The sequence below is a fragment of the Scyliorhinus torazame genome, chromosome 13 (genome assembly GCF_047496885.1).
Source record: "Scyliorhinus torazame isolate Kashiwa2021f chromosome 13, sScyTor2.1, whole genome shotgun sequence".
In the NCBI taxonomy this organism is placed as follows: domain Eukaryota; kingdom Metazoa; phylum Chordata; class Chondrichthyes; order Carcharhiniformes; family Scyliorhinidae; genus Scyliorhinus; species Scyliorhinus torazame.
In genome coordinates this window covers 174,370,025-174,391,848 of record NC_092719.1, presented here as the reverse complement: position 1 = coordinate 174,391,848, position 21,824 = coordinate 174,370,025, and the positions used below count along the sequence as shown (strand labels likewise).

The window sequence follows — 21,824 nt, the reverse complement described above, 5'->3', positions numbered from 1 at the left end:
TTTGTGTCATGTATTATTTAGAGGGGAGCAATTTTGCCACTTAATGTTAATTTCTAAACAGATCTACATATTTTGAATGTGGGGATTCATTTTACAGATATTTACTCCAAGCAGGAATCTTCAACAGTTTCAGGACGCGAGTATCATTAGCAAACACGTATTGCCCTTCCTCACATATCCTGAGAGGAGGATGGTGGGCTGCTTTCTTTAACTTCTGCATCTGTGTGGTGAAAGTATTCTTTGTAGTGGTTCACTACAACAGAGTGGTAAGCTAGACCACTTGAGAGGGTGTTGAAGAACCAAACACAATTAGTGGGGGACTGATGCCCTGGGCCAAAGAGGGTAAAGGTGGTAGATTTTCTTCCCAAAAGGATATTAGTCAATCAGCTGCATATTTAAACAATCTTGACAGCTTTGTCAGCATCGTAACAGATTTTACAGATACCTTCCTTCTATTACCAGATTTTAAAAATACACAATTCAAATTCTCAAACTTACATGCTGGAATTTGAATGCACATGTGCAGCTACTTCTGCAGGAGCTCATTTTAGGAAATCCTATATATACAGTCCATGATTTCCATCCAGAATGAACAGGCAATAGTCAAGCTTGTATGCCTAACTTTCCAATATATATACTCGAAGGTTTAGACATCCTCTTGATATGCACAATTTTGTACAATTGGCCCTTTGTGCTCATTTTAATTTTAAATATATGAATTTGTTCAGCATTGTACCATTCACTTTATAAGAAATTTAAGGCCTGAGAATTTTAGATATGGTACAGTGCTGCAAAGAGACACAGAAATAAGATGTTCTAACCTTTTGTCTCAATGACAAGTTTCCAGCCACTGGACTTACCAGCATAATTTAGGTATGAATGGGTAGAAGTATAGGAAAGAAAATTATGTCTACGAACATAGTTTAAAAAACTACTATTATGACAAGTCACTCAAGTGAGCCTTGTGTTTACTTTATTAGCACTGGACCATAACTCACTTCCAAGGATTATGCCTGTCATTGTCGGTTTTAGACTCAATTTTTAGACTGCTGACTATATGCATTAGTGCCCATGGAGACAAGCTATAAACTATTTGGAATGGATCACAGGAAAATGTAAAAACAATTCTAATATTCCATGTATTCAAACTTGAGCAAATTCTGTTCCTGCCAAAATCAATTCAAGTTTGTCCACACAGAGCAGGTAGATCAAGCCAGTGATGAAGCTATGTTGCATTATAACTATTTGCAGCTCTTTCATTCTCTTTTGGAAATTGGGAATCAGCAACATACCAGACTACATTAGTTTCTACGGTCTTGGAATACACAGAATACTGCTAGACACACAGGTTTGTTTTACCATTTCTTCACATATTCCAACCCTAAGAGCCATTATATGAATAATTGCATTAGAATTCTGAACAAAAATAACGTGGATAAAATAATCTACCTCATGAAATTCTAAAAAATCTTTCACCAAACATTGAAATGGCCATTGTTTAATCTCACGCTGTCAACAACTCAAGCAGGGAAAATTAAAAATTTCCAACTCAGCAAATTACTTGCATTCTCAAATCGACAAAAAAATTCAATTAAACACAGGAGCAGCCTGAAAATTAGGGTGTCAGAAGTCAGAAAAGTTCCAGTAAAGACTCCTCTCCCAACAAAAAAAAACTATCAAGGGTGCAGCGCAGAGTAGGGGCAGAGTAGATTGTGCTCTACATCTGACATAAGGGGTACAGTAGCAAAGTTATTATGTTACTGAACAAGTAATCCAGAGACATAGGTTGAAATCCCACCACAACAGCTGGGGAATTTAAATTCAATTAAATAAATCCAGAATTAAAGCTAGCATTAATAATGGTGATCATGGAACAATAAATTTCTTTGTAAAAACACACCTCATTCACTTACACCCTGTAGGGAAGAGAATCTTCCATCTTTACCTGGCTGGGCTTATATGTGACTCCGGACCCAGGCAAATTGGTCAATTCTTAAATGAGTCAATCTCATATGGCCTCGCAATCCGCTCAGTTATAGACAAAAAGGTGGTCGCCATCACCTTCCTGAGGGCAATTAGGGAATATATAGTAAAGTCGCCATAGTCCCTAGATGACCAGAGGCTGCTTTCCCCTTTGAGGGGGAGAGCTGACTGGTGGTGATTTAACCTGAGGATCACACCTCAGGCAAGGGGCCTAATAAAGGAAAGCATTCCATATGCTTTCTTGACCACCTTGTCCATCTGTCCTGCCACCTTCAAGGACCTGTGGACATGCACTCCAAAATCTCAGACTTCCCTTGCTTTTTTTCCCTCCCCAAATGCATATCCTCTCACTTTTCTGGATTGAATTCCATGTGTTACTTCTCTACCCACTCAGCCAAACCATTTGTGTCACCTGCATATTTCCTAATCATGCCACCCACATTTAAGTCTAAATCATGAATATATACAACAAACATCAAGGACTCCAACACTGAGCCCTGTGGACTACCACTGGAAATTGTTTTCCATTCACAAAAACATCCACCAATCATTACCCTTTGATTCCTGTCACTGAAACAATTTTGGTTCCAACCCACCACCTATATCCCATGGGATCTCACTTTTCTGACCAGACTGCCACGTGGGACTGTATCATAGGAATTTCTTCGGCCAGAGGGTGGTGAATCTGTAGAACACTTTGCCGCTGAAGGTTGTGGAGGCCAAATCACTGAGTGTCTTTAAGACAGAGATAGATAGGTTCTTGATTAATAAGGGGATCAGGGGTTATGGGGAGAAGGTAGGAGAATGGGGATGAGAAAATATCGGCCATGATTGAATGGCGGAGCAGACTCGATGAGCCGAGTGGCCTAATTCTGCTCCTGTGTCTTATGGTCTTATGCCTTACTGAAATCCATGTAGACAATATCCACTGCACTATCCTAATCAATCCTCCTTGCTACTTCCTCAAAAAATTACATTAAGTTGTGAAGACACAATCTGCACCTAACAAAACCATGCTGACTATCCCTGATCAATCCATGCCTTTCTAATTAACAGTTTATCCTGTCTCTCAGAATTGTTTCCAATAATTTGCTTACCACTGAAGTCAGATTGATCAGCCTATATTTTCCTAGCCTTATCCCTCATACCCTTTTTAAATAATGGTACAACATTTGCAGACCTCCAATCCTCTGTATCTAGTGAGGATTGAAAAATGATCCTCAGGGCATCCGCTATTTCCTCCCTGGCTTCCTTCAACAGCCAGGGATACAATCCACCTGGCCCTGGTGATTTATCCACCTTCAACAATGTAAGTCCCTCCAGTACTTCCTCTCACACGGTGCTTATTGTATTTAATATTTCACACGTCTCTTTAAATAAAATGCCTGCATCATCCCCCTCCTTAGTGAAGACAGAGACAAAGTACTCATTGAGAACCACGCCCACATCTTCTGAATCAACCCACAAGTCACCATGTACATTTCTGACAGGCCCTACCTTTTCCTTAGTTAACAATCAGGCAATGTTTAACATCTCACCTGAACGACAGAACTTCCGGCAATGTAACATCCCCTCAATACCACACTGAAGGGTCAGCCCTAAATTGGGGCTTGATCCTCTCATTTCTTGACTTAGTGGCTACCCACCGAGTAGAATTGATATTTTAGGGCATTCTAAAATCGGCCACAAGTATTTGTGAAAAACACAATTATTTGTCGCCAATTTTTTAAATGAACAATCAAAGGATGAGAAAAATTATATGAATGGATATGTCTTCAGAATATTACTGTCTGATCTTTATATCATAAATAAATTCCAAGTATGAAAAATCAATTTACCCTTCTTCCAGCTTCGTTGTTATGCAGGTTCATGAATGTCCTGGCACTATCATATGTTCCTTTCTGGTAGATCTTCTCCCTCTCCCTGGCATCCACAAACTCCTTTGCAAAGCGGTAGCCATACTCTACATTATCTCCACAGCCACCCCACAGCCAGTCACGTGGCAAATCCTTGGGCCGTGCAGCACGACTGCAACCACATGTGGCCAGCTCCCCTTCACGACAAGCCCGGCTGATTGCATGTACCACTCCAGCAGCAGAGATCCCATAGGTGAAAGCAGTCTCTCGGCTTCCTAATGGAGAATATCAACGCAGAAGAGTAAATGAGTCACTTTGTGTTTTTAAAAAACGCATTGAAACTCAGTTTGTAAACCTAGTTCCTACATATTATCGTGGCCTTTTGTAAAAGACCCAGAAGGCTCTCAGTAGTTGGAAAGATGAAATAATCGCACACTTCGCATCTTACCCAAATGAGAAGAAACTACCCTGCTAAACTGGCGCTACATACCTGACTCTCTCAAATGGATTATAGTAGGGATCTGCAGACATTTAAGATTATGTTGATTATTTCTAGAGTACTGTGGGCAGCAAAGTGGTTAGCACTGCTGCCTCACAGCGTCAGGGAAGCGGATTCAATTCCAACCTTGGCTAATCGTCTGTGTTGAGTTTGCACATTTTCCCCATGTCTGCATGGGTTTCCTCCGGGTGCTCCGGTTTCCTCCCACAGTCCAAAGATGTGCAGGCTAGGTTGATTGGCCATGATAACATTACCCCTTAGTGTTCAGGGATGTACAGGTTAGGTGGGGTTATGGGGATAGGGCAGGAGAATGGGCCTAGGCAGGGTGCTCTTTCAGAGGGTCAGCACAGATCGATGGGCCAAATGGCCTCCTTCTGCACTATAGAGATTCTCTGATTCTGGTAGCAAGTAATGCTCTAACCTAGATCTTCTTGCGGAATTAAGACAATGAAAAATGGAAAATAGAATCTAACGGAGCTATTTGTAATCTTGTTCTGAAAATCCTTTAAAAATAACAAGCATTGCTTTTGTAGGGACGATGCAAGAAGGATGTTCCAGATTGTGGGTGTGTCCAGAACCAGGGGTCACAGTCTGAAGAGGGTAGACCATTTCGGACAGAGATGAGGAGACATTTCTTCATCCAGAGACTGGTGAGTCTGTGGAATTTGTTGCCGCAGGAAGTAGTTGAGGCCAAATAATTGTATGTTTTCAAGAAGCAGTTAAATATAGCACTTGGGGTGAAGGAGATAAAAGGATATGGGGGAAGGTGGGATTAGGCTATTGAGTTGGATGATCAGTCCTGATCATAATGAATAGCAGAGCAGGTTTAAAGTGCCAAATGGCCTCCTCCTGCTCCTATTTTCTCTGTTTCTATGTAGAATAGAGATCCAGATGCAAAATGCGCTCAGAATTGTGCCAGTTTTAAGAGGTTTTTTGCTCAAGTTCTCACTCAAACCTATTGGCCTTTCACAAATCAGCCAATCAGGGTCTGTTTGAGAACACTATTCGTTTTAATGCTTTGCATCACTGAATATTCTTTAATGTATTTAAGAGTGGTAACCTAGTGGTAACTAAAAGAGCTTGTCTGCTGGGTAGAGAAGGGCTGAAAGAGGCCACATGAGGATCAAATGCAGAAGAAGTGCAAAGAGGCCACAAAAGCTTCTGGGTGGATGCATGCAACTTGAAAGCAAGCTGGATCCTTTGGTTTTCAGCAGGCCAAAGCTGGAAAGTAATTAGCCCCGAGGCACCTTGCCAGTGAGGCCATGCAATAGCTAAGGCTAAAGCAAAAGAGGAAAGTAATAAAAAAGTAACATTACAAAGTATACAGAAACAGACGTGAAACGATACTCAGTCATTAAATCAGCTTTTGTACTTGAGCAATGGTAATATTTGTTCTGATTTTTCACCAGATCATGTTTTTTAACTGGTCTCCAGTTTGTGTTAAAACACAAACAGGAACTGAAGTTATTGCAGTTTAAAATACATCAAAAAACTAAATATGTGGTGCCATTGGACACTGGTCAAAGCTCGATAGGTGAACTACAACTGAAAGTGGGAAGAACGCAATCCCTGCCCATGACTGAAGGTGCTGCTAAAATGTAGTTTCTACAGGAATAATGATGCTGAGGTAAATTAGGATAAAAGTTGCCTTGAACATGCAACTTGGTCCATGACAGTACTTTGAGACGAGAAGTTAATCTTGTCGTACCTTAAAAAAGAAAGACATGCATCTATATAGTGCCTTACATGACCTTGGGACATCCCAAAGCAATTTACAGTCAATGAGTTACGCCTTTTGAAGCGTTGCCACTGTATTAATGTAGGAAATGCAGCAGTCCAACAAACAGCAATGCGGTGATGACCAGATAATCTGCTTTTAGTAATGTTGATTTAGGGATATGTATTGAATTGAATTATAGAATCAAGTTAGCAAACTTGAAGAGTAAACAGATGCATATGTTTGCATGATACATTTTTTAAAATCCTATTTTTAAAAAAATAATCTAAATCTTTGGCAGTTTGAGCATGCCTATTCTCCTGATGTGGTCTGCCCAAAGCCAACTCGAAGCCAGATGAAGACTGAGCTGTCATCAAACCACAGTCTTTATCCATTGCAACTGTGCCACTGCAACAAATTTCAACATGCCCCCATCAAGTTGTGAAAGATACACAGAATCCACATGTTTGATGAAGTCAATCATATTGAAAAGATTGGGTTTAAAAAAACAAAATTAAACCATAAAGCGTATTTCTCTATTTGTTTAGCTAATGTGTGCCTTTAACCACTAGTAAACTCGGCATATCTATCCAGACTGTGTAAATATTAATACTTTTACCATCAAGGAGCTAAACTCTGCACATGCACATGTAAAGATGTATCCTGACAATGATGGTGTGATATGCTAACCAACAATGTAACATGTGTCTCGCTGGCTACAATCTATACTTGGCACAGATCAATCTTAAGAGCAGTAGCACAATTTAACTGCAATTTATATTTGACGAGGTCTGTCACCAAGTGGAATATTTGAAATTGCCTGATGATATCTAATTTTGTTGTTTTACTTTAAGTATAGTGGCCCATTATTTGTAGTCAATTTATGTCTTTACCTGTTTTGCTCTATTTTTGTTTTAATAAAGAGTTGCTGTCATTAAGATTTTTTTTTCACACAGGACTTGAAGTGAAAATAAATTAGTCATTGATGACACAAATGTATCAGATGCTTTAAAAGAAAAATAATAAAAAGCAAGCTTCTTAATAAGAATGGAAAGGCTTCAGGAAATTTAAGCAAAGAAGTAACAGGGACTGTGAACAAACAGATGTAAGATGTGTCAATTTGTATATTTCAGTAGTGCAATGAAAGAAATGCAAACAGATGTCAATATATACACGTGTATCCACAAACTACAAAATCTAACACAGCATGCATTCTTTTGGGGGAAATGTACCTATCTGCATGACCCTGCCGAAGACGGACGTGTTATCCACTGTGCTGCAGTTCCACCGTCGGTGTCTGAATTGATGTTGGCATTCCTTGATGCCAGTTTTGGCGCCCTCTCCAATATACTGCATGTGATCCCGGTACAACTGGCAAAGTTTCTTCTGGCCTTGAGAAAGCCCAGCCAACTGACTACACAGAGGCTGGGCTCCTATAATGTACACCTCTGGTATTTGAATGGGGTTCATGGCTAAAGACCTGAAGTGGGGGAGGAAAAAAAGAGTTGGTAAAAGATGTCATCGCCATTCATCGTCATTTCAACTGTTTCAAAGGAAGACTTCCAAACATAGAGCTAAATGAAAGTGTGGGGCGGTGGGATCATACTCTATATGAGGTCCACAAGGGAGAGACAACAAATGGTGGAGACAAAGTACTAACATCATTCAGGATATCGTCTTTAGGAAGAAAGTGAAAATTGTCCCAGTTGGCGGAAAAGAAATATTAAACATTTAAAAATTAAATATGTTTTAATCATTAGAAAGTGCTGCTGAACCATTTTTATTTCTCAAATATCCTTGTTTACGTCCATTTGAGTGGAAAAAGAACAACAGCTGTAATATTCAAGAGTGGATTTGGCGCAACAGGGCAAGGCATTAACGAACATAGAAACAAACCTCAGCAGTCTTTTCACCGTTCAGATTGAATTACTTAAATTAACTCGACTTAAATCCACTTTCTTGCAGCCAGTAATGGTTGTTCTGATTTAACGCTATCAAGTCATGTGTGCAACAGAAATAACCAACTCTCAGAACATCTAAGGCGATTGTTGCAAATCAGCTCTAAACAAACATGTTGCAAGTGGGTTACCAGCTGTGTTAAGTAATAAAGCTTTGTTCACTTTTATTAGTTAACTGGTACTTCTTTTGACAAGCTGGGAGGGGGGGGGGAGACATGGCGAAATTTGAAATTGAATGACTATCCCACCACAGGTCATTTATTTCTATAACTCTACCGTGAAGTTACAACAGAGGGGTAGAAATGTCTCGCTCAAGAGGAATTCACTTCCCTGATGTGGCAGAATTACTAAGAGCATAGCAGTGGAAAAATTCGCCTGCACAAGGGAATCCCTTCATTTTGTCAAATACTTTGAAGTTCCCCCCCCCCCCCCCCAAACCCGCAACTTTTATATCTTTTGTCTCAAGATATTTCGAGAATGCAACGCGTCCTCCACATTGCCACATCAGCCACCTTAATACTCCAGACAGAGCGCTTTCCAAATGTTCTCCATGTGGATGGACACTTTGGGGAAATGGGAGACTGGATTCACCCATTTACATATATATTACATATCTATCAGGACCAGGAAATGAATGTTCTTTGCTAGGTAGAACCCGCTGAAGGGAACACTATACCGAGATAAATGTACAGGGACGGACTTTGTACTGACATATAGTGTACATATGTAAATACATCGATAACACCAGAGTGTTTGAACGGGTTTGCCCCATAATGATGCAGCTCAGACTATGAATCGATGACGTTTATAAGAAACGCATATTCCATTTGAAAAGTGTGGAACTCACCACCAGGAGCTTGCTTCCACTAGGACCTGTTTGCAGCCCGATAGGAGGGTGGCGGTGACCAGCAGGTATCTCCAGGCCATCGCACTTTTCAACGCTGAGTAAACCGCTCCTTGCACTGTCTCTCCTCCACTCTGCACAACATAAATCAGAGCCCAATGCACATCAAGGAAGCCGGGGAGGGTACAGGCAAAGGTCCACAAGAATTATGACGAGCAACACAATTATGTTAACGCCTAACTTTAGGTGAAAAGGTGGCTCCTTACGTTCAAGGACCATCTCTAATCTCCTATTGGCTGACCATCAATTACACGAGCTCGCAAACATCTGGTATAATTTACCAGATGTGTTTGAATCACTGTAATTGACGGGCAATTGCAGTCCAGACAAGATAGTCTTAAAAAAAACATCATTCGGTTATAAAGTTGCTGTAACGCCTCAGCGAGGTAAGCAAGGGGCGCAATATTCTGGGCAGGAAACGTTATTAGCGTGACCTGATCCAGCAGCAATATTAGCTGAACTGGATTATTAATAAACCATAGTTAGGCAAAGTAGGCTCTGTAACTGTGGAAAGTTGATGCCATTCTGAAAAGTCTATGATACAAGTGAACATTACAAGTCATGGACCATCCTCTGCCCTATTTGCGAAGCTGGTCCTGCAGAGGGATGTCTTAATTTAATAGTTTTGACATAAAGCCAAAGTAACCAAACGAAAGGGTCTCCTAAATGATTCTCAATGGAGGTGATGATTTACGTGTAAATATTTGCCAAGAGGTGGTAACTCCTAGTTTGGGGTTGGAGTTTAAAAACATGGTTGGCGGAAGGGCTATGTCCATAATGCTGACATGGAAATCATTCTCAAATAATAATTGTGCTTCAATGTCGGTCGGCACTGCCCTTCAGAGGTCCGTTTTACATCTTGGCCGTTACAAGTTAGACCGGCTGGGGGAATTGATCCAAAATGAGTTGGGAGCCCGGACTGAAGAGAAGTGTCTTCTCCAGGACTGAAATCATTAGCCCGCTGTGAACAAGTAGCGGGGCTGCATTAAGAAAGACGCCGCTTGATTTGATAGCAAGAGATTAAATAGGTGTGTTTTATTTTAAATATTGAGTTAATTACCATAATCGCGTGGTCCCTTAAATGTTTAAGGAAGGCTACAAATTACATTACCACATCTGGGTGAGTATATTGCCTCAGCTTAACATTTCACTAACGAATTCTGATAGTCAATTAAGGATCTGATCATATTTTTGTTTGAAGATCGACGAATTACACATGAGATTTTGTAAGGTTTGAATTCCATTGACACAAGCAGTCTGGGTTAATATGAGGAAGACTTGAAATCCTGCCTCAACTGAGGCAGGGTGTCCCCCGCCTCGGGACGAAACACTTCACTGACAGGTGACAACTACCTAGGAAAATCTTCAAACATTTTCCCCCCAAACGATTTAAAACAAATTGAAAATAGGGAATGTCAACCAGCATCACTATCCATCGTAGATAAGATTTGTGGGGTGGGGGGGGGGGGGGGGTGGAATGCGTCTATGGTGGTGAATACAGATTATTACCTCTCTCGAAAATAAATGCCCAGCAAATAATTTTATTAACTCTACCGTGCGAACACGTCACACCCTAAAGAAATCCCTGGGATGTGCAGGGGGAATGCTAGTAATTGAGAACACGTCCATTGAAGGACCATCCTTCGAGAATTTGCTGCCGCATTGACAGTGAAGGGGCATCAAATGAAGTTTCCAATTCAATGCCTTTCCCCTGCAGACTGGTTTATAATCTCGTGCACAAATGTGAAGGTTGCGAATCAGAATTACGCGCACACTTTCGCAAATACAATCTGCCCTGCCTTCTATAACAGAGAATCATTTATGTTAACAGCCCCCCCAAATCCAGCAGTCGGACACAATAGAAATCAAGTCAACGTTCCCGCTGCAGCTAAACCAGGCGGTTCCAATCCACAGCATGCACTGTATCCAAAACACAAACATCAAACAGAGAGCGCAATTCTCTAAACAACCCTTTACATTTGGCAATGTTGGAACAAAGTAATCTTATTGACAAAGTACTCACCCCCAAAAAATACATCTGGCTAGTGCGAAGTTAAGCCAAAACTTGAGGGGGTTTGGTTAGTTTCATGATTAGTTTATTCCTTGCACTTTGTCGACCCCGAGTAAACTGTCAAAAGTATGAAATTTCGAAAGTATTTTATTTTCTCCAACGCCATATAAATGCTTCCGTCACCAATGTTTAATCAAATCCGACCATAGAAACATCTGTTCTCTATGTTACCAGGCTGCAGTGTAGCTAACTTTTTTTTCAAATCCTAAATAAGAACTGCACCGCGCCCATAAATTAAAGACCCTTTCAAATTTCCAGCCCAGCTTCCTACATGTTTCCAATTTCAGACTGTACTAGTTCTACTGGAGTTGCACATTGGCGGAGCGTGATATCAAATTGTTGGACATAAGTTTTCATCGGGCAATTCACATATTCTAACATCTCATTCTGCTTCTGGCGGGCGGCAGCGGGCGTTTTGTCATCCTCCCCATCTGAGGGCTGCACAAAACGCAAATCAGTTTTGCAAGCATGTTAAAATCGAACGCAGAGGGGCTTTCTGCAATATCTCCATGACATTTCGAATGTTTGGGTTTCAGCTTTTTAAAAAAAACACACTCCCATTGAGCAAACAAGTGGATTGGAGCAGCAGTGAATTGCGATCCACTTGCAAAGTCAAATATTTAGCTTGCTTGCCAGATCTATGCACGCGGATATGATTGCATTGATCTACGAGTTCTACTTCTGGCGTGTAAAAATATGAGACTTACTGCCAATATATGCTGAACAATCTTGAAATGCGACAGGGCAATGCAGCCGTGCAGGTTTAGCAAGAATCAGCCCGTTAACTGGGAAGGACATTAATATGCATCTACTATTAAAGTAAAACATGGACACGATGGCGTCACATTCAGAATAAACGTTTCTGGTAGCCTTCCTTCTCAGTCTGTCATGGGTACCTGAGGTTGTAATAGGATTTTGAATAATGAAATTGGTTGCACTCATCTCGCCCATTTATCAACACGTTTCTCTTAGTATATTAAAGTTAATATAGCTTATACATTCCCACAAGCTTCAGACAGAACATTGGTTTGCCAATATATTAATTTCCATTCTACCAACGGCTAAATAATTAACCTCGCCTATTTTAAACATGCCCTCATCTGGTATAATATTGAATATTAAGGTAACTGGGTGAGTGCCTGCCTCTTCAAAATTATCTCTCAATTTCAAACATCTCTTGAAACTGCCGCCCTGGAAATCAGCTTTCAGTTTAACCCATGAAGAATATTAGATGAACTTTTTCATTAAACCATCAGTAACATCCATGGATTCAAACGGGTACGTTATGCCTCATATCATTTTACAATGCCGCCTGGCTTGGTTCAATCTGTATCGAGAAGCTATGCAGCAAATAGCTGCTGACAACAGGTACACTCTGAATATTGCCAAGCATTATAGAAAGCTATTTAAGAGTGGGGATGAGATATTTTGTTCCTTCCACTAGCATGCAGGATTTATCCAAGTCTATTCCGAGTAACTTTCATTTGGACCAAGAAGCGATCTCGTGTGCCACGAAAGATTAACCTATCTAAGAATAACATTGTTGTAAACCTCTCTATCAGATTCTCCTCCAAGGTAAACGTAAAGGCAAGTCGTTTGCGTCCAAAATTCATTGGCACTTCCCCATCCACTTTCCAGATACTATTTGCAGGTCAACGAAACTTGGACAACAATGCATGAACTGGTTTCTTTCTTCTGAGGGGCAGGTGTTCCTGTCCTCCCCCTGTGCAAAATGAACAATAATAATAACGCGCGTGGAAAGTTTAAACATTTGTCAGCAGCATTTCTCTTATTTCTTCACTTATCCACCATATTCACTAATGATAAGAGAAGTGAATATTGAAATTTGGCATTTGAAATATTAGAAATGTCAATAGCATTACGTCTAAAGTGCTGAAATTGAGGTATTGTATTTTGTATGGGTGTTAAAATATCGCACTGGGTCAAGATTTCAAAAGTTTATTAAGAATGGATTCTGGGAGACAACGGTTTTCGCAGCAACTAATCCCAGCGAAAGGGCTTGCTTATGGAGGTATTTACAAAAAGCGACTGGACAGCAAGGTGTAAATATTTAATCAGCTGGTACTGAACCTGGATAGAAACAGAAAGTTTTTTTTTAATGTTTCAAATCTTGAGAGGATCTTCGTTTTGAGGGACAAATTCTATGCGTACAAATTCTATGCATCACTTGCGCCATAAGGTAGTAAGTAGTTGACCACAATAAAGCTTCAAACGCTTCCATTATTTCTGAAGAAAGCTCCTCGAAATAATTTCCGAAATCAAGTGTGAACTTTAAACCTACAGATTATGTGAAGGCTTCGAGCCATTAACTAATACAGCCTAGTCAGTGTAAACCTAGTTTTGATTGCTGCGGGGAAACTCCATTTAAATTGGGGAGTAACGCAAACTGTGCGATCATACAGACAGATATGCTGTTAAAATGATAGGATTGATTAGCAGCTACATACAATTGACGTTAAAAAGCAAATATTATCCGCCTTTGATCGCAATGACGAAGGTCAATTTAATCATTTGAAGCATTAAGATTAAAATTGACCTGACGCAATTGAGCTAACCACTTTTACCTTACAGCATGAATATGTTTTTACCAACACTTTTAACAAACTAACTCACCCTGAAGAGAAACAAGTTGTTTTGTGGCAAACTGACATTGTGGTTCAACAAAAAATAAAACATGAAACGTAAAAAAATTGAGCATGGAATGAAATATCCGGCCCCCCGGGTTCATATCCCGCTCATGGTAACGGGGGTTTGAGATGGTAATAGAAAAATAAATCCAATTTCACTGGGGCCCTTTGATTTTTTTTGAGTGAGCGGCGCGGTTCACGTTAAATTCCAGTGTTTCGTCCGCGAGATAACGTGTTTTGTGGGCCCTGTGCTGCTTTTTATGTTTTATCACTGAAATATTCAGACTGCAACCTGATACATTAACAGATGATAGGATTCTACAGAGTCAACCGGCCTTCTCTAGCTGTTTGATGATAATCAATGCAAGATAAGTGCACTACCGCTCGTAGTCACAATATTTGTTTATATAAAATGTCCTAAGTGCACTTAGTATATGTTCGGAGAGCATCAAAAAGTTATGTAAATATCTTTGCAAAGCAAAAATATTTAAACAGGAAACTGCTCCAATCACATCAGCTGGGTGGAGGTTGCAGAATACACTCCGAAGCACTTCCAACGCCCCGGTTTCCACATTCGGACCAGAGGGGAATGACAACACTGATTGACAGGCAAGGCATCTAGCGAAGAATTATTTACACCTATATGGTTCAGATAAGATGTCTTAAACAGTCATCGGTTTCATTGTGGAGTAGGAAACATTTATCACTACAAGCCACGGACTACCGCAGGAACTGGTGTCTTCATGCTGCCGCTGCTACTGTTAAATTAAAGCTATCTGCACATCCCCTTTCTGCTAGCTTTTTATAATTCTTAAAATGCAAACAGTATCAGTTTTTCATTGATGCCTCCTTTTCTCCCCAGAAAAGGGTTGCAGAGAGAGGGGAAGGCGGTGACATAGCCAGTCGGCCAAACATCTTCACCGAGTTCGCCCTGTCCCGGTTCCCAAACATGATGGAGCACAGAGCAACTTCACCTGATAGCCACACGCATCAATCACCGAGATGTCACAGCCTGTTCATTTATCACTAAACCTGTCTCCAGTTACACTTACTTATCTGAAAATTCCAATGTCCAAAGCCAAATTGAAGAGCAACATCAAAACCATCCTCTATGTTCCCGAGGAACTGGTGCCGGGAAACCTGAGGTGCTCAGCTATGAATTTATAGAGAGGAACTAACTGAGTGCGGTTTCCAGCCAGCTACCGCTTTGCACAGCTCGGGCAGACGGCTGCACCGCAACGCGCAGAGAGTGGATGAGGTTTCCTCGCGATTCAAACTTTACTTCCGTAATACGATTAATATGATAACGATCAAAATAAGAGACGTGAATTCAACCGTATTCATGTGGTGGTTTTATGCAGGAGGTTTTCAAAGGACATCCTGTGGGGTATTTAGTGACATTTTCGTGACAGTCATTTCGTTCATTCGTTCGCTCTTTGGAAATGGGTGATTATTGCAAAACCACAAACCCTAGAAATGGAACCGGCAGAGGAACGTTCACTGGGGGGGGGGGGGAAAGAGAGAATCGGACGGGATTTGTGTTCGGTCTGAATCATTTAATTCACACGTCAAACGAAGGCAGGAGGATTTGAATAAGAAATCGGTGGCTGCAAGAAATTTAGTTTTTAAAAAAAGTGTGGAACCTAAACCCCCCCCCCCCCCCCCCCGCCCCAACTTCCCGTCGAAGTGGTAAAGACTTTCGAAATCAGCTTGGGGCTGGGACTCCAGACGTCGGTGTGTTCAACACACGGGGGCTCCCTTTCCCCTGGAACGAACCAGCGGGGGAGAGGGAGGAGACACCTCCAAAAACGAAGCACCTCAAATCCAGTGGGGGCCGGAGACGGCACTCACTGCTCACTTCCCGCTTGTGTGACACCGGGATAGTTTGCACAGCCGGATCACCAAGATGAATTGAAAAGATAACTGTCAGTCTGACGAATTCAACTCAATTGCGGCACTTCCAAATTGAGCAGGGTTTTTTCACTTTCAACTTCTATGTTTTAAGGTTGGGGAGCGGGTTGCATTGGATCAAATAGATCTGTCACACGGCCGGAACGGAGGTACGGTTTTCAAAAATCTATCTGTAACTGCTACAGCATACTTGTCACATTGCATTCTTTCCACCGCCCAAACGTAGAGCCCGTTTCAACATATGCAGCACTCCTTTCGATATGCATTTTAGAACGCTCTCTCCCCGTTTATCGTTTTAGCTGTTTTATGAGACTAAACATTTCTCGTACATACCTTTCTACAAAGTTACAGCCTGTCACTTTTGACTGAACAGTCAGAATTTAAATAAAAACAGTTAAGGAACCAGAAGCAGTCAGTGGGATGTGATGTATTTACATTTACAAAACAAAACAAGTCTCAAGTGTTGTTATAAGTCGAGACAATAATATTTATTAAAATTAATTCAGAAATGCGATTAAATTTTGGCCGACAGGAAACACAAAATCAGTTTTTTTTTGTTTGAACACGTCTTTTGGAGAAATTATTCTGAAGCATACAATTGCCACCAAGAGAATCCTGTTGGGCATTGCATGTGTTTTCCAATTTATGATGGTGGTGATTGGGGTGGGGGGGGGTGGGGGGAGTTTGAGACAAGATAGCCATCACCAATAACACAAGTGCCAAAGACAAGAGAGTTTGCCGCGCCCACTAACATCCACTCCCAAACTCTCTTCCAACAGCAGAGTACCTGCCCCCTCCCAACATTACACTCCCACAGCTCGCAGTTATTGACATTCACCCTGTTGCAACGCCAGCAATCTTGTATTCTGTCCTTATCTCCCCCGCCCCTCCATGTTAGTGCCTCCTTCTCCTCGAGGGATTCAGGAACGCCAGCCAATTACAGCACGTTATTCCTGCTCTATTTCTGATCAGATAGCCTATCGATTCCATTGACGCACCCACCCATCCCCGCCCCCAATAACACTAGTTTACTGCTTCAGAGACTCGGGACTACCATTCGCTTGTAAACGACTCCTGTTAACAAGATCTCTTCTTTCTCCACCCAAGGGAGAGCAACTCGCCACTTCCAAAAAGACCCGTCCCCACTCACGCCTAAACCCCTCTAATTTTAGAGATGTGGGATTATTTTGTGTATGTACAACGCCCGTTCAAAGTGAGTCGGCGAATTTAACAAATCAAGGTCATTGGAGAGGTTAACATCCGATTGAAATCATACATAGTTTAAATTTAAACTCGCCCCGTGTCTATAAATAAGAGTTTGGGGAGTGGGAGCGAGAATCTGTATCATTGCTTTATTCTGTTTTTGTTCAAGTCGTTGGCGTTAAATTCGTAATCACCCGGAAGCCTTAAAAGACAAAACGACCTCAATGTCCGAAAGGCAGAGAGTCTCAATTGTTCTGGAAAGTACCATTGCGACAATAGTGCGAATGATCAATTCTGCCCAGCCCTTCATTCCGCTTAGTGCAACCGACTGTTTGAGCAGTCAGTCAGTGTTTAGACATAATTCCTGATAAATGTGGAATTCCAGCCTCGCGATGGGCGCAGACTAAGATAATCCTGCATTTTAATCTTTGCGTTTCTAGCTAAATTATTTTATTTCCGTGCAGTCTTGTGAAAGCCCTTTGTACCGCTGTCAGAATGCACCACCTCCAAACGCGCCCGTTTCATTTTTATCCGAAACTGTTAAAAAATCCGGGCCTTGCTATTTGCCAGCTTGGTCAAACTTTTGCTCTAGTTTTAAATACCCCGGCTTTTGAACAGATGCAGTTTTCTTTGTCATTCTTTGCCAAACCCCCCGAATCGCAGAATTCCACCCGCTGCACGGCCGGGGTCAGCAACTTGGGGTTAACAAGTCTTCAACTCCACTGGTCATCTGAGACTAGCGGACGGATGGATTTTCTTTGGCGATTAAAATCGTGAATTTAACAAGCTGTAAATCAAATCTTATTCGTTCTAGTCGCGGACTGTTGCTGTCTCGGCAGCGATGGGCATGTTGAAAAACTAGGAATCACTACATGGGAGCAGTTTGGTGGCGTTGTGTCCCCCCCCCCCCCGAATCTCACAGGAGCTCCTTAAAACGTGATTTAAAATCGCCACTAATTTCAAACTGATGTCTCATTGGAGGGAGTAAGTTTCTATGTCTGAGATTCGCCTCGTTAGGATACAATCCAGTTGGCGTTTTAATGTTAACTGTGACATTTTGAATTTTTTTTTTTGAGCGTTCTTTGGCTTCTCACTTGGAATTATGCCGAACTTAAAAAGATTAACTCGAGAAATACTTTTTTAAAGCGTGAGGCTACGGCACGAAGGCCATTGCCCACTAGATGGGGCTATACGCCGTTTGGAGGCAGGACAGTTAGCTCCAAACCCACACAGATCGAAAAAAAACCTATCCGTAACATTTCAAATATTTAAAATGTAATTAAGCGCACACTCCGTGTTTGCACGTCATGAATAAATACTTGGCATGCAAGAGGAGAAGTGGGACATTTACACACTGCGTGTACAGCGATACCTGCACTGCTCAATGGGCATGTTTAGTCAAACTGGAACGGGTTCTTCAATGGACTTCGAGTCATGTTATTGTTATACATCCTATCTCTCATAAAAAAGTAGTTAAAATTAAAATAAAGAACCATTGCATCCCCTGAGTTGATATCAGTGAGCGCTTCAAAGTTACATCAAGCTCTCAGATGGCGTCTCAGTCGCAATCTGACCGGGTGCAACTTATAAAAGCCACTTTGTATCAGCAGTACACCGTCCTGAAGCAAGAAGCAAGGTTCCTGGCTAAACTTAGAAGCAACACACGTACTTGTGCAGCCTAATATTAGTTCACTGCTACACCCGATGTTAGAAATGGTCACTACTCACACAGCTAGTGGACGCTTACACAAGGGAGTCCCTTTTTAAGAAAACAGTAACAACATGTACATCTCCGTCTACAAACGAGCCACGGGTGATGCTGCAGTCTCAAGACAGACCTACCCCCATATTTCTTTGGCAACGTGGTCACCGAGTAATCCAAGATCACAATATCAGGCAGGTAATTCCTCTGCGGTGATCTGGTGCTTAACGTCTTGATCCCTCTCACCAAAGCATGAAACGGGTTGAGCACGAGTTGTCCTTGGCGTAAGGAGGGCTCCCAGCATCAACACGATGAAAATTGGCTTTCAGGTCGAATTGTTTAAACCCGGATCAATGAATTAAGCGTCTCAGCAGCATTCCCTTTTTAACTGATGCGAGCGGAGAATACCGCCACGATTTCTCTTCAGAAGAATGAGGGCTATTTACAACAATGTCCATCTGTAATAGAAATAATTAGTGTTCCTAACAAACTGTGGGCGTGATGTGCGGAAACACTTTGGAAGAAATAAAATATTCAAGAACAAAATGCCTTTGGCCAGATCGTCAGCAATAAACTCCTAGTGTTTCACCCAGCCAGCCCCCCCTCCACACACACACACACACTCACACACACTCTTGATCTCCGCTGGCACAGGTTTCTAACAGGCAAACTTCGCGAAGGTTTCCTTTTTCTAAGTCCAACTCAAGAGTTTGCTCGACCCCTGGCAGCTGTATTATCTCCAGAGCCTTCCGAGCTGTTAGCAGACCGAATTGGCGGAGAGCAAAGAGTCTGGCAGACATGGTTCAAAAGTCCTTTCTGACATTCTGAGGGCTGTGCTGTGAAGAATGTGCTTCCAGGCTTGTGGAGGGAGGGAGGGAAGGAGGGGGTGGTTCTGTCTTTTCCCCTTCCCACCCACACACCCTGATTGCAGCCACTGAAGTATTTTCCTGAGCTCCTCTCTGCGGCTTCACCCTTTTAGATTTGCAACAGCAACAAGCCCTTCACAGAAATAAATCCACTCGCGTCCTGCAGAGAGAGTGGGAGAGCAGGGCTGGCTGGCTGGAATCACACAAGCTCAGGCTGGGCTGCGCTATTCACACTGGATCATTATCCACAACAAGAAGCTGCCTTCCTCCTCGCTCACTCCTCCGGCGCTGGGGCTGTCTCCGCTCTCACCTGTCCAGCTCTCATTCCCACTCTGGGCTCTTCCCCCTAAACTCCAAAGTTTGACTCCTCCCGCGGGCGCGCATGCGCCGTACCGCTCGGCCACCCCACTTTGGGGAGGGGGGAGCTCTGTTTAAAGCTGGATTGTTAACCCCCCCCCCCCCCCCCCCACACACACACACACACAAACACCACCCCCCACCACCAGGGCAACTTCAACCAAGGATGTTTCCCGGAGTGTAAGTATTGATTTCAAATGATTTTGCAGGGGTTTTCTTTTCCACCCAGCAAATAAAACTGGAAGCTATTTAAAAGTGAACAATGCAAACCAACAACAATACTGAATGGAGCTTACAGTTTCACTCAAATGACAATTGGGTGTAAATTGTGAACAGGTAATTATTTGTTTGTTACGAACCAACGTAACGAGGAATGTGTGTTATTGCTGATGTGTTTTTTTTTTAAATCATGCAACCATGGTTTTATATTTCTGGTGCAATACAATGAAATGCGCCCCCTTTACCCTCTCTATAAGCAATGTACAAAGAGGTGTCCACAACCGTGTGTCTTACTTGCATACCAGGCCAACATGGAGCTTGATGATGTAGGTATACGTTTACAATTCGAAATCATTAAGTTACCTATGAATCAAATTGCTGATGGTTAGAGATGCTGATTTATCCATCAGGGAGGCACTGACATTAACACAGAGCCTGCCGCAAAACACCAGGCTCATAAAATTCGGACAGATTGAATCAGCAAAGGAGAGATGGAAACACAAACCAGACCAAGTCGCTGGGGTAGGGGACAGGAGGTCGAGGGCCGCATATGCCGGACGTCCTTGACTTTAGATGAATCATATACATAACCCCAATCAAGGTTTACAACTGTCCAGCGTGTTAGAGCTGCGGGGGGAAAAAGAACCATTCTGTGTCTCCACAGTTGGTTCGATGTTACTTGCAATAAACAGCAGGGCAACAAAAAGAACCCCCGTGTTTATTCTCGGCATCTTATTTTAGGGAAGATAAAAGCTCCATTTCACGGTGCGAGGCTGCACGAGTGAGCAAGCCAACGCCGCTGGCCCCACAACACTGATCTCCCCAACATCCAGGAAGTTAGAAATGAAGTTCCGAGGGAACAGTCAGTGGAGCTGCTTTCAGTGAAGTGTCGCCTGACTTTTTCATTCCATCACATCAGGGTCGGCAGTCTCAGTATACAAACACACACACACACACACACACAGAGCCGCTTTAACAATTCAGACTGGGCACCGTCTCCTCTAACCGACTTCAGTGTTAAAGCCACAGAGTCGTTGTGTTTTCTTCTCATCTTTTATTGGCAGGATCGAAATGTCTCATTCTCTGCTCTCTCTCTGCCTCAGTGCCGTTCAGTTCCTAACGCAGCTCCAACGCTGTAATTACTGCCGGCCATCCATCCGGAGAGTGTGGGAGACAGAGGGAGACGGCATTGCGGCATCTTTCTCCCCAAGGCTCACATTTAAGGCAGCAACCGCCCATTACGAGGGTGATACTTTAGACTAAATAGAGGTTTCTAATCGAAGTAACGGTTTTAATGGCGGCTAGGAAGTAGATTACCTTAGGGAAACAATAGGGATCTGTGTTCAGTTTATAGTGCTATCTGAAAACAGGATGTAACCCCCCCCCCCCCCCTTTCACTACTGGCTTGTCAGTTCGAGCTTATTGACTTTTCTGAGGGATCCACTGAACTCAGCGAAAATCTGCAAACAGCCATCAGAATTCATATCAAACGTGCACAGTGTTCAGAACAAAACTTTCCTAATTGCAGAAGTGTGTATGTATTGGAAGAGAGAGCGGAGAGCAGGGTGGTCACCCAGCAAAGGGCACTGAAATCCACATCACCCAGCACAGTGCACTGAAATCCACATCACCCAGCACAGGGCACTGAAATCCACATCACCCAGCACAGGGCACTGAAATCCACATCACCCAGCACAGGGCACTGAAATCCACATCACCCAGCACAGGGCACTGAAATCCACATCACCCAGCACAGGGCACTGAAATCCACATCACCCAGCACAGAGCACTGAAATCCACATCACCCAGCACAGGGCACTGAAATCCACATCACCCAGCACAGGGCACTGAAATCCACATCACCCAGCACAGGGCACTGAAATCCACATCACCCAGCACAGGGCACTGAAATCCACATCACCCAGCACAG

At 42.5% G+C, this 21,824-nt stretch overlaps 1 protein-coding gene across 3 annotated transcripts in view; it reads right to left on the bottom strand.

The window, feature by feature from the left end:
• The window catches only part of wnt5a (wingless-type MMTV integration site family, member 5a), a 209,747-nt gene extending 190,064 nt beyond the window's left edge, over nucleotides 1–19,683 (bottom strand). Inside the window, exons 1-5 of one of the 3 annotated variants that reach the window (XM_072472472.1) lie at nucleotides 18,593–19,683; nucleotides 10,941–11,045; nucleotides 8,861–8,991; nucleotides 7,288–7,535; nucleotides 3,822–4,114 (exon numbers count right to left, since the gene is read on the bottom strand). In XM_072472472.1, the coding sequence (XP_072328573.1) occupies nucleotides 3,822–4,114; nucleotides 7,288–7,535; nucleotides 8,861–8,991; nucleotides 10,941–10,955 (687 nt within the window). In that variant the 5' untranslated portion in view covers nucleotides 10,956–11,045; nucleotides 18,593–19,683. Of the gene's footprint in view, nucleotides 1–3,821; nucleotides 4,115–7,287; nucleotides 7,536–8,860; nucleotides 8,992–10,940; nucleotides 11,046–14,688; nucleotides 14,827–18,592 lie in introns of those variants that run through there. The other 2 variants (XM_072472473.1, XM_072472474.1) reach the window with 2 other exon arrangements.
• Nucleotides 19,684–21,824: the final 2,141 nt, after the last annotated feature.